This window comes from Chiloscyllium plagiosum, unplaced genomic scaffold, assembly GCF_037043375.1.
Source record: "Chiloscyllium plagiosum isolate Xiang-an unplaced genomic scaffold, Cpla_swu_hap1 HiC_scaffold_2, whole genome shotgun sequence".
Classification (NCBI taxonomy): domain Eukaryota; kingdom Metazoa; phylum Chordata; class Chondrichthyes; order Orectolobiformes; family Hemiscylliidae; genus Chiloscyllium; species Chiloscyllium plagiosum.
This window is the reverse complement of record NW_028270140.1, coordinates 31873591-31887208: the sequence shown is the minus strand read 5'-3', so window position 1 is coordinate 31887208 and position 13618 is coordinate 31873591. Positions and strand designations below refer to the sequence as shown.

At 42.4% G+C, this 13618-nt stretch overlaps 1 protein-coding gene across 2 annotated transcripts in view; it reads right to left on the bottom strand.

The window, feature by feature from the left end:
- The window catches only part of entrep1 (endosomal transmembrane epsin interactor 1), a 140675-nt gene that overhangs the window by 18018 nt on the left and 109039 nt on the right, over positions 1-13618 (bottom strand). For both annotated transcript variants that reach the window (XM_043716853.2, XM_043716843.2), the window contains exon 7: positions 12805-12934. In XM_043716853.2, coding sequence (XP_043572788.1) covers positions 12805-12934 — 130 coding nt within the window. The remainder of the gene's footprint in view (positions 1-12804; positions 12935-13618) is intronic.

The following is a 13618-nucleotide window of genomic DNA, read 5'->3' as shown; positions in this document are numbered from 1 at the left end:
AGCAAGAAATATGCCAGAAAAAATACTGGGTGCTTAGAATAAAGGGACAGCACTAATTATGGGAGACATTAATCTCCATATAAAATGGAAAAAAATCATATTCGCTACAGTACCTTTAATGACAAACAGATAGAATGTTTTCAAGATAGTTTCTTAGAGCATTATGTCTGTAACCAACCAGAAAGCAGGCTACACTAGACTTGGTATTGTGTAATGTGACAGGATTAATTAATTAATTCATAGTAAAGGCACCTCTATGTCACATTTATCATAACATGATTGAATTTTATATTTAGCTTGAAAGGGAGACAAGTGAGTCTGAGAGTGAATAATAGCAACCATGTTGCCATGCCATGAAAACTGAGCCAGTTTAAGTGCATTCGGATATTAGAATAGATGATTGATGAATAGAGAAGCAGTGACAGAATAAATACATTTCAACTGTGAAGAAAAATTTCAAGAGAAGGAGCCACTAATATTAGTTGGGGAAGGTAAGGAAAGCATCTAACTTAGAAGAAAATATGTATAATTGTACAAAGATGAGTGACTGGTCAGAATATAAAGAATAACAGAGAATGACTAAAACACTAATCAAGGAAAATAAATTAAGTGCGCAAGGAAATCAGCTAGAAATGTAAAAAGATTTAGCAAGAGTTTCTATAGATTCATAAAAAAGAAAGTCAGCTAAGTATTAGTCCTCTGGACAGTGAGAATGGAGAGTTAATAGTAGATAATAAAGAAATGGATACAATGAATAAATATTTTGCTTCTTCGCTATAGAAGATACAAAAACATGCTGGCAATACCTTTAAACCTGGAGGTTGAAGAAAACAAAAAGAGAACTTTGGTGAATTAATAGTCCCTAAGTAAGAGGTACTGAGCAAACTGGTGAAGCCTCAAGATAATAAATCTCCATGATTAGCTTAATCCTAGGGTGTTAAAAGCTGGGTCTAATCAGGTAGGTGCATTGGTGTTAACTTTCCAAAATTTGTTAGATTCTCAAAGGTTCCATGATACTGGAAAATAGCAAATATGGCAGAAAACAGAGTATGCATAAATTGGTATTTTTCAAATTGGCAGGATGCAATGTGTGGGGTCCTATAGGAGACTGTACTGGGTCCCCACTTTTTCACAATGTATATCAATAACTTAGATGAGGGCATTGAAGGTTTGGTGGCTAAATTTGTAGATGACACAAATGTAGGTAAAAATGCATGTTGGGAAGATGACCTAACAATGATGCAGACCAACTTACGACAGATTGAGTGGGTGGGCAAATATCTTACAGATGGAATATAATGTGGGTAAATGTGAAGTCGTTCACTTTAGGAGAAAGAATGAAAATAAATCAAGTATTATTTAAATGGAAAACAGCTGCAGGGATCTGGATGTTTTAGTATGTGAGTTGTAAGAAGTTAGTCTGCAGTTATTGCAAATGATTCAGAAGGATGATGAAGTAATACTCCTTTATTACAAGAGGAATTGAACATAAAACATGAGAATGTTATGCTTCAGGGCAGTGGTGAGACCAAATCTTAAATCTGGTATTGTGTGATTTTTAACTTTGTACATCCCAGTCCAACACCAGCATCTCCAAATCACATCTTAAATCCTGTGTGCTGTTTTGGTCTCCTTCCTTTAGGAAGAATGTAAATGATTTTGAACAATACAAAGGAGCTTTATTGGACTAATAGCCACAATAAATGGTTTGTCTTTTGAGGAGAGGTTGAACGATCTGTGCTTTTCACTGGACTTGAGAAGAGAGAGGGGTGATTTGATGGAGGTTTGTAAGTTCCTGAAGTCTTGACAAGATGGACATGGAAAAGATGTTTCCTCTTCTGGGTCAGTCCAGAACTGAGCAAACAGGAAGGGGCAGGCAGTGTTTTGAAATTAGTGAGCGCTATTTTAGGCCAGAGATCAGGTGATTTTCTTTTTCTCTCAGAAGGATGTGCATCTTTGAAAACACTCCAGGGTCATTGTGGAGTCATTAAATATTTTATAGACAAAAGTAGATAGTGGATTAACTGTGATTTAAAGTGGATCAGGCTAAGCACAAATTATTTTTGTTCATACAGACCAATTTCCATGGCTGTAGTGGAAAGAGCAGAGGGGATTAACTATATAAGTTTTTAAAAAGAGTGCAGCATGGGCAATTATTGGGCTGAATGGCTTCTGTGCACAGTATAAGATACTAAAACAGAACAAATCAAATTAGTTTCAAGATTACTGCTGTTTTTAATGTTAGTGGCTGCAGTGGAAACAACTTTTGCAGTTAGATGGCACCTTTCATACAGGAGTGTTACCAAGCAAGACTTACATTGAGCTACATGGGAGGGCAGTCAACAATTGTTTGATCAAATAAGTATGTTCAAAGAAGTGTCATTGAGGATGAAAGAGTGGAGAGGAGGGTTAAGGGTTAAATTTAGTGCTTGATAGTTGAGGATATGGCGAGTGATGGAAAGGGAAATATCACCCAAGTCAGAATGACCCTAGTTGTCTCAAAAAAAAAGGTGCTTTAATTGAGCGAAGGTATCAGAAAAATATACATCCCTGAGGAGAAGGAGGTGGCCGTGTGCTTGGGTGGATTAGCCATGGGACATTGCAGGGTTACAGTGACAGGGTAAGTGGATTGCTCTTTAGAGGTCAGTGTGGACTCAATGGCCCACATGGCCTGCTTCCACACTATAGGGATTCTATGATAAGTTAAGGAAAGCATCAAACCCAAAGTAAAAGCATATAATGTGCAAAGATGAGTGATACTTCAGATGACTGGTCAGAATATAAAGCATAACACAGAATGGCTAAAACACTAATCAGGAAAAATAAATTAATGCGTGCAAGGAAATTAGCTAGAAATATAAAAAGAGATAGCAAGAGGTTCTATAAAAAAAGGAAACAGGAAGACCTAGATTTAAGTGCAATCTGCCACAGAGCTTTTATGTGATGTTTGAACAGGCTGATTATAAAAAAGATACATCCCTGGGGATTACACAGGCTGAGCCTCATATTGGATGAAATAGAATAGTGTTGTGCCTCACGTTTACAATAGTAGTAGTCCTGATCCTTTTGCTATTGACAAGTCTTTTTTTTTCAGATCTATAAGACCATAAGACATAGGAGCAGAAATTAGGCCATCCAGCCCATCGAGTCTGCTCCGCCATTCAATCATGCCTGATAAGTTTCTCAACTCTATTCTCCCCGTGACCCTTGATATTCAAAAACCTATCCATCTCAGTCTTAACTGTACTCATTGACCTGGCCTCCACAGCCTTCTATGAATTCAATGAATTCTCTGACTCAACGACGGTCAGTCACATCCATGTAATTGTTTCAACTGCACAAGGTTACTACTTCTAAAGATTGCTCAGAGTTTCCTGCTGTTCACATCTAATTGTTCTCAATTTCTCAGAAATTGCGGTCTGGAAAAAGAGATCGCCTCATTCAGCAAGTGTGATATGGTGACTGAAATATCCAACCCAGCTAGATAGCACCACCTGCCATATTGCAATTGGTATTGGAAAAGCCTTCCTGCTTGAATTAGCAATGCTAGCTGGATGTGATCCTGAAGGTTTCCTCACTAGTTTAGACAGCCCGTCCCCGCTTCCTGCTATTCCTGTACCACAGCGCTAACCCTGTCAACACTCACACCCTAAATTCCCATCCCCACTTCCCATTGCCCCTCCCTCTCTCCATTCTTCCTCCCTAACCACCCCACCCATTCCCCAATTCCTGCTTTCCACTTCCCCCTCCCTAGCTCCCTTATCTCACATCCCCCCCTTCCATTTTATGTTCTCTTTTCCCTTCCCTTCCCTTCTCCCTCTTTCCCCACTCCCCATTTATTCCTCAGGATTATAGGCTACCTATGCAATGCCATGAGAAACTGACCAGTAAAATGAGTAAAGGATTAAAAGCAATATGGAGAAAAAGACCCTTAATGCTGACCAGATTTCCTAAACTAATCTAGTCCCATTTGCCAGAATTTGGCCCATATTCCTCCAAATTCTTCCTATTCATATACCTATCCAGATGACTTTTAAATGTTGTATTGTTCCAGCCTCCACCACAAACTTGAAAGGGTTCAGAAAAGATTTACAAGGATGTTGCCAGGATTGGAGGATTTGAGCTATAGGGAGAGGCTGAATAGGCTGGAGATGTTTTCCTTGGAGCGTCGGAGGCTGAGGGGTCACCTTATAGAGGTTTACAAAATTATGAGGGGCATGGATATGGTAAATAGACAAAGTCTTTTCCCTGGGGTGGGGGGAGTCCAGAATTAGAGGGCATAGGTTTAGGGTGAGAGGGGAAAGATATAAAAGGGACCTAAGGGACAATTTTTTCACGCAGAGTGTGGTGTGTGTATGGAAAGAGCTACCAGAGGAAGTGGTGGAGGCTGGTACAATTGCAACATTTAAAAGGCGTCAGGATGGGTATATGAATAGGAAGGGTTTGGAGGGATATGGGCTAGGTGCTGGCAGGTGGGATTAGACTGGGTTGGGATATCTGGTTGGCATAGACGAGTTGAACCAAAAGGTCTGTTTCTGCGTTGTACATCCCTATGATTTCCCTTGGCAGCTTATTCCATACATGCGCCACCCTCTGCATGAAAAAGCTGCCCCTTAGGCCCTCTTTAAATCTTTCCCCTCTCACCCTAAACCTATACCCTCTAGTTTTGGACTCCCCTAACCTGGGGAAAGGATTTTGGCCATTCATCCTATCCATGCCGCTCATGATTTGATTAATTTCTGTAAGGTCACCCCTCAGCCTCTGACATATCTGCTATCACTGTCAGGGGTCAGTGAAGGCACAGAGAGGATGGCTTGCTTCTCCACGTTGATCAGCGAGTCGTGATTCCCGACACCAAGGCAGGAAGTGCGTATGTGGCCTTGACTAATTCTGCAGCCAAAAGCACGCATTTCCTTCTGAGGGACTTTAATAAATTAACAAAGAAAATAAAACTCTAGCTCAGCGGAAAATAACAGTGCAAAGGAAGACAGAATGTCACAAAGAACTTTGCAACCAATGAAATAATTTTTGAAATGCGGTCACTGTTGTAATAGAAGAAACACAAGCAGCCAATTTATACAGCAAACTACCACAGAAAGCAATGAAACAATGCCAGATTTTTCTTTTTGTGAATAACGATAAATATTGGGCAAGACATCAAGGACAGATCCCCTGCTCTTCAGTGAATTAATGGCAGTGGGAATTTTGTTTTTAATAAAGCAAAACTACCAGCTAAGTTCCTCAGTTTAACATATCGTTTGAAAACCTGCAGTGCCCAACAGTGCAGTACTCTCTCCGTAATGCAGAGGATTTACCCGCCTAGATTACTGACCTCAAGTGTCTGGAGGCTTGACTGACTCAGAAGTGAGAGTGTGCAGCCTACTGAAGATGTCACAACTGACCCAAGTTTGACCTGTTTAATCAGGACAGCCTCAGTTTTGATTCTTGCTGTATTCTGAGCTTTGTGATTTCACAGTGATGGTGATAATGGCAATGGTTCAGTTTGAAAGGTTAACACCTGAATGGGCACAATGGGCCAAACTGCCAAGATCTATAGAAGTCCATCCACAGGCCTCAGCATCCTCTTGCTCTGGAGACAGAGAGAGAGAGCGGAAAGAAATGGGGCAGGATTCCCACTGCTGACCGTTACCCTGTGTGACCTATCATCGGTCATAGATAATGTAGAAGAGTGAGTTGGAATGGACTATGAGATGCTACCAAGAAAAAACTTTTCACGTCAGAAACAGTTAACAAGGAGATATACAGGATCACAGAAGGCTAATGTCCTCTCAGGACTTCAAAGAAAAGAACTTATAAGACCGCACCCAACCAACAGCTTGCATTTATGTAGCACCTTTAACATAGTCCCAAGGTGCTACAGAGGAGAAATGAGACTGAGCTGTAAAAATTGGGATAAGGACCGGGGAATATGGGGGTAATATTACTGGATTAGTAATCCCGAGAGCCAGGTTAAAAGCCCTGGGTACCAATACACTTCAAGGGAAGGAAGTCTGTCGTCCTTCACTGGTCTGGTCTGATTTCACGTATGTAGCAAACCACTCCATTCATAGCAGTTAAGGACGGGCAAGGAGTATTTGAATGTTTCTGTACTGGGGGCCAGTATAGCAAGCCCAGTGCACAGGAGCGTGAGCTCTGGTGGGGAAAGCCCAGTTCGGAGCATCCCAGTTGCGCCCATGTTTTAAGAAAGGACTGTAATGTTTGACATCTTAAACTTCATTTTTCTACTTTTAAACTAAGAACACTGTAGTGCTGAACTTGTCACTTTTATTTATTTTTCTTTTTTTTGACTTTATTTTTCTACTTTTGTAAGAAAGATTTTGCACCTAAGTACTTTGTATCTAAAATGTGTGGCATGACATTGTACACTTTTCACTGTACTCTTGGACCCCATACTTGAGTACACGTGACAATAAAATCTAAATCTATGAGCAAAAAGGCAGCAACTTTAGACAGAAAGAAGTATTTGATGGGAGGCAGCTGGTTTGCTTCCTTTCAACTCCACCTCTGCCCTTAACTCTTTCCCTTTCTTACCCTTGGTAACTACATATTCCACAGAATCAGAAGGCTTCCAATTTAGATTAGATTAGATTCGATTCCCTACAGTGTAGAAACAGGCCCTTTGGCCCAACAAATCCACATAGATCCTCCAAAGAGTAACCCCCCCCACACCCATTCCCCTCCTCCCTACTAATGCACCTATCGTTATGGGCAATTTAGCATAGCCAATTCACCTGACCTGCACATCTTTGGACTGTGGGAGGAAACCGAAGCACCCAGAGGAAACCCACGCAGACACGGGGAGAATGTGCAAACTCCACGCAGACATTCTGCCCGAGGCTGGAATCAAACCTGGGTCCCTGGCGCTGCAAGGCAGCAGTGCTAACCACTGAGCCACCGTGCCGCCCTACTTGCACAAAGCAGAAAAGTAAAGTGGGTGACACATAGCATACAGGCCAAACACCGTCTCCCTCATATCAAACTTCACCGGCAACCATTCAATGGAGAAATCTATAATCTTATAACACACACCGAGCACGTTAGGATGGACAATGGCTGGCTGTAGGAGGAAGGAAGTGTTCAGGAATAAGTCAATCCTCCCACACTGTTGTACTGAAGAGATTACGATGTAGATGTTGCTTCCAAAGCAGGGGAAGACGTTTAAACACAAGCTTAGCGCCCGGGTTACTGCCACATAGCAGCTAGAAACAGTAATCAGAAAGACAAGTAAAGCTAAGAAATGGGAGCAGATGGGAGCCGCATAGTTATTCAAACCCAGCCTCAATTCCACAGAGTGTTGCAGTCTCCCCGAATGTCATCATTTTGGAAGGGAGAACAAAAGCACAGAAAATTATTTAAATGAAGAAAAACTACAGAAAGGGCTCAGGGGTGCCTTGTACATGAAACACAAAGGGACTGGGGGGGTACCTTGTACACAAAACCCAAGGTTAATGCACAGATAATCAGGAAGGCTACTGGAATGCTGGTCCTTATTTCATGCGGGTTGGAATACAAGAGTAGAGAATTCTTACCTGCAACTGTACAAAGTGCAGGTGAGACTACATCTGGAGTACTGTGTGCAGTTTTGGTCGGCTTATCTAAGGAAATTTATCATTTTATTGGAGGTATTTCAGTGAAGGTTGATTTGGATGATCCCTGCTATGGAGAGACTGTCTTATGAGCAAAGGTTAAACAGGTTGGGATGTTACTCATTGGGGTTTAGAAGAATTAGAGATAATCCACCTGAAACATAGAGGATTCTTAAGGGGCTTGACACAGTAAATTCTGAGAAGTTGTTTCCCCTCATGGGAGAGTCTAAGACCAGAGATGAGGAGGAAATTCTTCTCTTAAAGTGTAGAGAATCTTTGGAACTATTTGTCACAGACAGATGTGGGGGCAGAGACCTTATAAATAGTTAAGACTGAGAAAGATAAATTCTTGATCAGTGGGAGAACTCAAGGGTTATGGTGAAAATGCAGCTAAGTGGATTTGAGGCATGTTGGATCAGGCTTGATGAGGGGCTGAAGGGCCTACCTACATACATCTTATGGTCTTCTCATATTGAATAGCGGGGCAGGCTCAAAGGGCCGAGTGGCCTACTCCTTCTTTGTAATATCAAAGCGCAGCAGTGAGTGTATGCACAGCAAGATTCCACAGATGGTAATGTAATATACACTACAGTATTCACCCAGGCCCAGGAGCTGATTGTCTGCATTCAAACCAGTCCTAAAGCATCCGACTCAAACATCTAGGGGAGTGATGGATGGATGGTGACTGCAGTTATAAATCAGATCCAGCTCCACCAGATGGAGCATGAATCCAGGCCAATGCAATACTGAAGGAATACTGCACTCTCAGGGATGACACCTTTCAGATGAGATGTTAATCCTCTCTGATGGATGTAAAAGATCCCACAGCCACAATTTCAACAAAGAACAGTGGGGTTTTCCTTGTTCAGCATTTATCCCTCTCCCACATCACAAAAACACCAGGTCGCCTGGGGTCACTGTCACACTGCTCTCTGTGGGAGTTTACCATGCAAAACCTGCCCAGTGTGTTTCCCTAAATCACTGTGACTACACTTCAACAGATCCTGAGTTTGCAAAAGGTTCTATACAAATGTAACCTTTTTTTAAATTACTATGATAGGCTGCATCCAAATTAGAGGAGGGTTGTTGAGAATTCCAGAATGTTGTTAGATTAGGTGTGAGGATTTCATGGTATTTGCAAAGTATAGTCCTGTAACTAATCAAAATTCTCATTCTGGCTTTCAAATCCCCCCATAGGGTCCCTATGGTGCAGTGGTAATGTCCTGCCTCTGAGCTAGGAGGCCTGGGTTCAAGAACCAGCTGCTCCAGACATGTGTAATAACATCTCTGAACAGACTGATTAGAAAATCTCTCTAATCCCTCCGAGGCGTCACCTATTCCTATCGCGACAACTATCTGCACTCGTTTTTTAGATTAGATTCCCTACAATGTGGAAACAGGCCTTTTGGCCCAAACAGTCCATTCCCACACCCAGACCCATTTCCCTCTGACCTAACACTATGGGACAATTTAGCATGGCCAATTCACCTGACCTGCTCATCTTTGGACTGTGGGAGGAAACCAGAGCACCCGGAGGAAACCCACGCAGACACGGGGTGAATGTGCAAACTCCACACAGAGAGTCACCTGAGGCTGGAATTGAACCTGGGACCCTCGTGCTGTGAGGCAGCAGTGCTACCCACTGAGCCACCCTGCCCGCCCTCTCTAACTCTGGCTTCCTCAGCAAATCCCAATTTTCCATCACTCCACAACTGACAGCCATGTTTTCACATGCCAGTGCCCGAACATGGATTTCTCCTTCTACGCCTTCCCACCGAACTCTCTTCTCCTCCTTAAAGCCTACATCTTTGACCAAATCTTTGGTCAGGATGTTCTAATATCTCCCTATGTGGCTCAATGACAAATTCAGGTGGATAATATCTCCTGTGAAACACACTCTGACAGTCTACCACGTTAAAGATGTTACACAAATGCAATCTGCTGTTCTAAGATTGGGTGATCTACAATGGGAATGGGTCTGATTGGAAGTTATCTTCATTTCCTTCGTGTATTCTTATTAAAGCCGACAGCTGTTAAATGGGTTTTGTTCTGCACAACAAAATTGATCAAAACACGTAGCCCTATTCATTTGTGAGGAAGCTAGTTCTGTTAAGCACAATCATTCCAATTAAAGCGCCGTCTTATACCCACATAATCCATCTCTGTCTCTCTCCAGTGCAAATAACATATTGTTCAGCTAGTTGGTGGAATTCAGCCAATGTAAATATTAAAAACTAAATACTTCCACTAATAGAAAACTATCCGAGTATCATCATAGTAAATCAGTGTGTATTTCCTTTGAAATTTTTCTTGAATTATCCCGGAATAATCCTGTGACCCCCTTTTGTCAACAATTGCCCTACAAATAGCAAATGGAAAAACATCTTCCATTTCCATCTGATCAGCAAGTTGAAGAAGTCTTTCGAAAGAGATTTCTGACTGAAGCATGGAGTAGGAGAAAGTAAGGACTGCAGATGCTGGAGATCAAGAGTCAAGTGTGTGGTGCTGGAAAAGCACAGCAGGTCAGGCAGCATCTGAGGAGCAGGAAAATCGATGTTTCGGGCATGACTCCTTCATCAGGAGAGTACAATATTCTTAACAGACGATAGGACAAAAAATGATTATTTAAAGCTGTAAAACAGAATATTGGGGGCTTTCCTCTTTATACATAGATTCGGATTTGTCATTGGCTATTTGTTGATCATCTGTAATTACATTCCAGAAGGTGGTTGTGAGCTGCCTTCTTGAACCACTGCACTCCATCTATCATGTAGGTACTCATGTTGGTAAAATTCTTAGCCTCAGACTGGCTTTTGTTTAGCCACATTATTTATCTGGCTGGTCCAGTTGAGTTTCTGGTCAATGGTAACCCCAGATTTGAGAATGGAGGTTACAGCAATGGTAATGCCATTGAATGTCAAGGTGTGATGATTCAATTCTCTCATTTTCAATCTCTTGTTCCATTTGGATATGGACTGCTTCAGTATCTGAGGAGTTGCTCATGGTGCTGAACATTGTGCAATCATCAGCAAACATCCCACTTCTGACCTTATGGTGGAGGGAAAGTCATTGATGAAGCAGTTGAAGATGTTTGGGCCTAGGACAACACCAAGTGGAACTCTTGTGGAGATGTCCTGGATCTGAGATGACTGACAAAAAACAACCATAACCATCTTCCTCTAAGCTTGGCTAAAAACTGACATGTACAATGAGAGAGCCTTAGGAGGAAGCCAAGGTGAATCATCCACTTACACTGAACTGAAGATTGTTACAAATACCACAACCATATCATTTGCTCTGCTGGGATCTTCCATTATTGAGGATGGGGACATTTGTGGAATCTTCTCCTCTTCCAATGAGTTGTATATCTAATTGTCACCCGAATTCACAACACAATGTGACAGGACTGAACAGCTTGGATCTGATCTGCTGGTTCTGGTTATGCTGGGCCATGTCTATTGATTGTTGCTTATACTGTTGTTGCACAAACAGTCACTTATAGTTTAACCAGGTTGATATTTCATTTTGAGGTATACCTGGTGCTGTTCCTGGCAAGCTCTCTTGCAGAGTTCATTGAACCAGGGTTGGCCTTGGCTTGATGGCTGTGGTAGAATGCAAATTTTCCAGGCCATGAGATCACAGGTTTTGGTTGCGTATATATCCTCCTGGTGCTGATGGACCACAGCACCTTATGGATGCCCAGTTTTGAATGGCTATGTCTCTTTGAAATCTATCTCATTCAGCATGGCAACGTTACACAAAATACTATAAAGTATCCACAAAGTAAAAACATAACTGTCTCCACAATGGCAGTGGCCATTCCAACCATGGACAGATGCATCGATGAACGACAGATCTGTCTTGTGACAGGATGTGGTCAAGCATTTTTTCCCTCTTATTGTTTCCACCACCTCCTAGTGCAGGTCCAGACTTGGAACTATGTCCCTTTGGGACTAGGTCAGCTCAGTCAGTCATGGTGCTATCAAGATTCTATTAGTGACGGACATTGAAGAGCCCACCCAGAGTACACAATGTGCTTTTGCCACCCTCAGCGTATCCTATGAGTGGTGTTTCAGATGGAGGAGCCCTGTTTCAGCAGTGGTGAGAGGAGGGTGAAGGAAATGTAGTAGAGTCAGCTAGAGATTTCCTTGCCTATGTTTGACCTGATGCCATGAGGTCCAGAGTCAATGTTCAGGAATGCCAGGACAATACCTGCCTGACTATATATCTGGGGCAAGGATGGTGATGATGGTGTTGGGGTTAGGGTTAGGTATGAATCCATGAAAATGACTATTGACTGGTGCATGACTAGTCTGTAGGACAGCTCAAATGGCGAGGACACAAGGTCTCTGTTGTTTTTTAAGAAGAACGCTCCAGGGCTCCATGTACTGTTATTGTTTCTGGTGCCTTGGTTGATGCTAGGTGGTCAGTTCAACATTCAACCCCTTTTATCGGACTCTATAACGGTTTGAAACAATTGATTTCAGGGACTTTGAATTGATTTCAGAGTTACCCAAATTGCTGTGGACTGGAGTCACGTGTAGGGCTGACCAGGTGAGAATTGCAGGTTTCCTGCCCCTGAAGACTATTTGGAAACTGATAGGTTATTACAATCATTGCTCCCTGGTAAATATCTGACTAGGCGTACTTCCACATTTCTAATTGATTCCAAATTTTACCATTGGCCACTTGGTCCCAGTGCATTAGCCTGTGTCTCTAGGTTACTTGCCCACTATTCCATCGCCTTTCCCTTTTTGTAACTGCAGCATGTGTAAATCCTGGTTACCTTCCTGTCAGTAATGGTCCCTCAACAATGATGGTGACAGATCTTCACGATGGCTGTTAAGGTGAGGCAATGGATGAACTGGGAATTTCCTTTTCCTGCTGCCTGAAGTGGGGTGAGGTCTGAGGCAGGGAGATCTACCTTTGCTGGACTACCTCCCTTCATCCCTGGTGGGACGGTCGCTGTAAGTGGACAGCGAGGGAGAGAGGGGTTGTATGCAGAGACAGGGCTCCACCATTCCCCAACAGGTTTAAAGTGAATGGAACTGAATGTGAGGCATGGCATATAATCACTGCAATGACCCCCAAACCTGCCTTTGTGAAATGAATCTCTGTCCCTTTTTCCAAAGCATGCTCCTCAGTCTCTTTCGGTTGTGCTCATTAGATAAACAAAGAGGGCCTTTACATTACTGACCTGCTCATCATTTGGATTGCTCACCACAGCCTCATATGGGGGAGGCGGTTCCACAGGACAAAACACTTCAATCCCCTTCATTCTGGTCGCATAGATATGTGTCAGGGGAATTACGTCATTGCTAAGAACCCTGCAACAATGACAGCAATAACAGTTAGTTTTTAACTAAATCTCAACTAGTTACGAAGCGAACTAACAAGATAACTGATGGGAGCGTAACATCTTAACAAATGTATAGTAAAAGAAACCATTTAAATGAAAGCAATCTCGATGGCAATCTTACCATCACAGGAACTTCAATAAAGTCACCTCCTAACCTTGCCTATTCCAGCTATTGTAAACCAAGTTCATGTACTCTTGAATCCTGGGGGACACACTGGTGAATTTGATCTAAAGCTAATAGATCCTTTCTAAGATGCTGAACTAGAACACTACACAGGTCTCCAGTTGTAATCTGACCAGAAATAAAGCAAAACTCTGCAGCTGCTGGAGATCTGAAACAAAAGCAAATATTGCTGGCAAAACACAGCAGGTCTGACAGCATCTGTAGGAAGAATGCACAGTTAATGATTCGAGTCCAGTGACTCTCCATTGGAATGGTTTGCAGCAAGGAAACAGTAATACTTCTGCTGGAGACAAGGTAGGAGGAGGGGGTTGGAGGTGGAAGGGGAGAGGTGAGCTGATGGTGGAGACAGAATGCAGAGAAAGAGGTAGGTAGATAATGGATAGCAAGCCAGGACAGAAGAAAAGCTGAATAAGTGATAATAAAAACTGAGTGTGGGAGAGAGTGGATGAGCTGTAATGAAAGCAACCC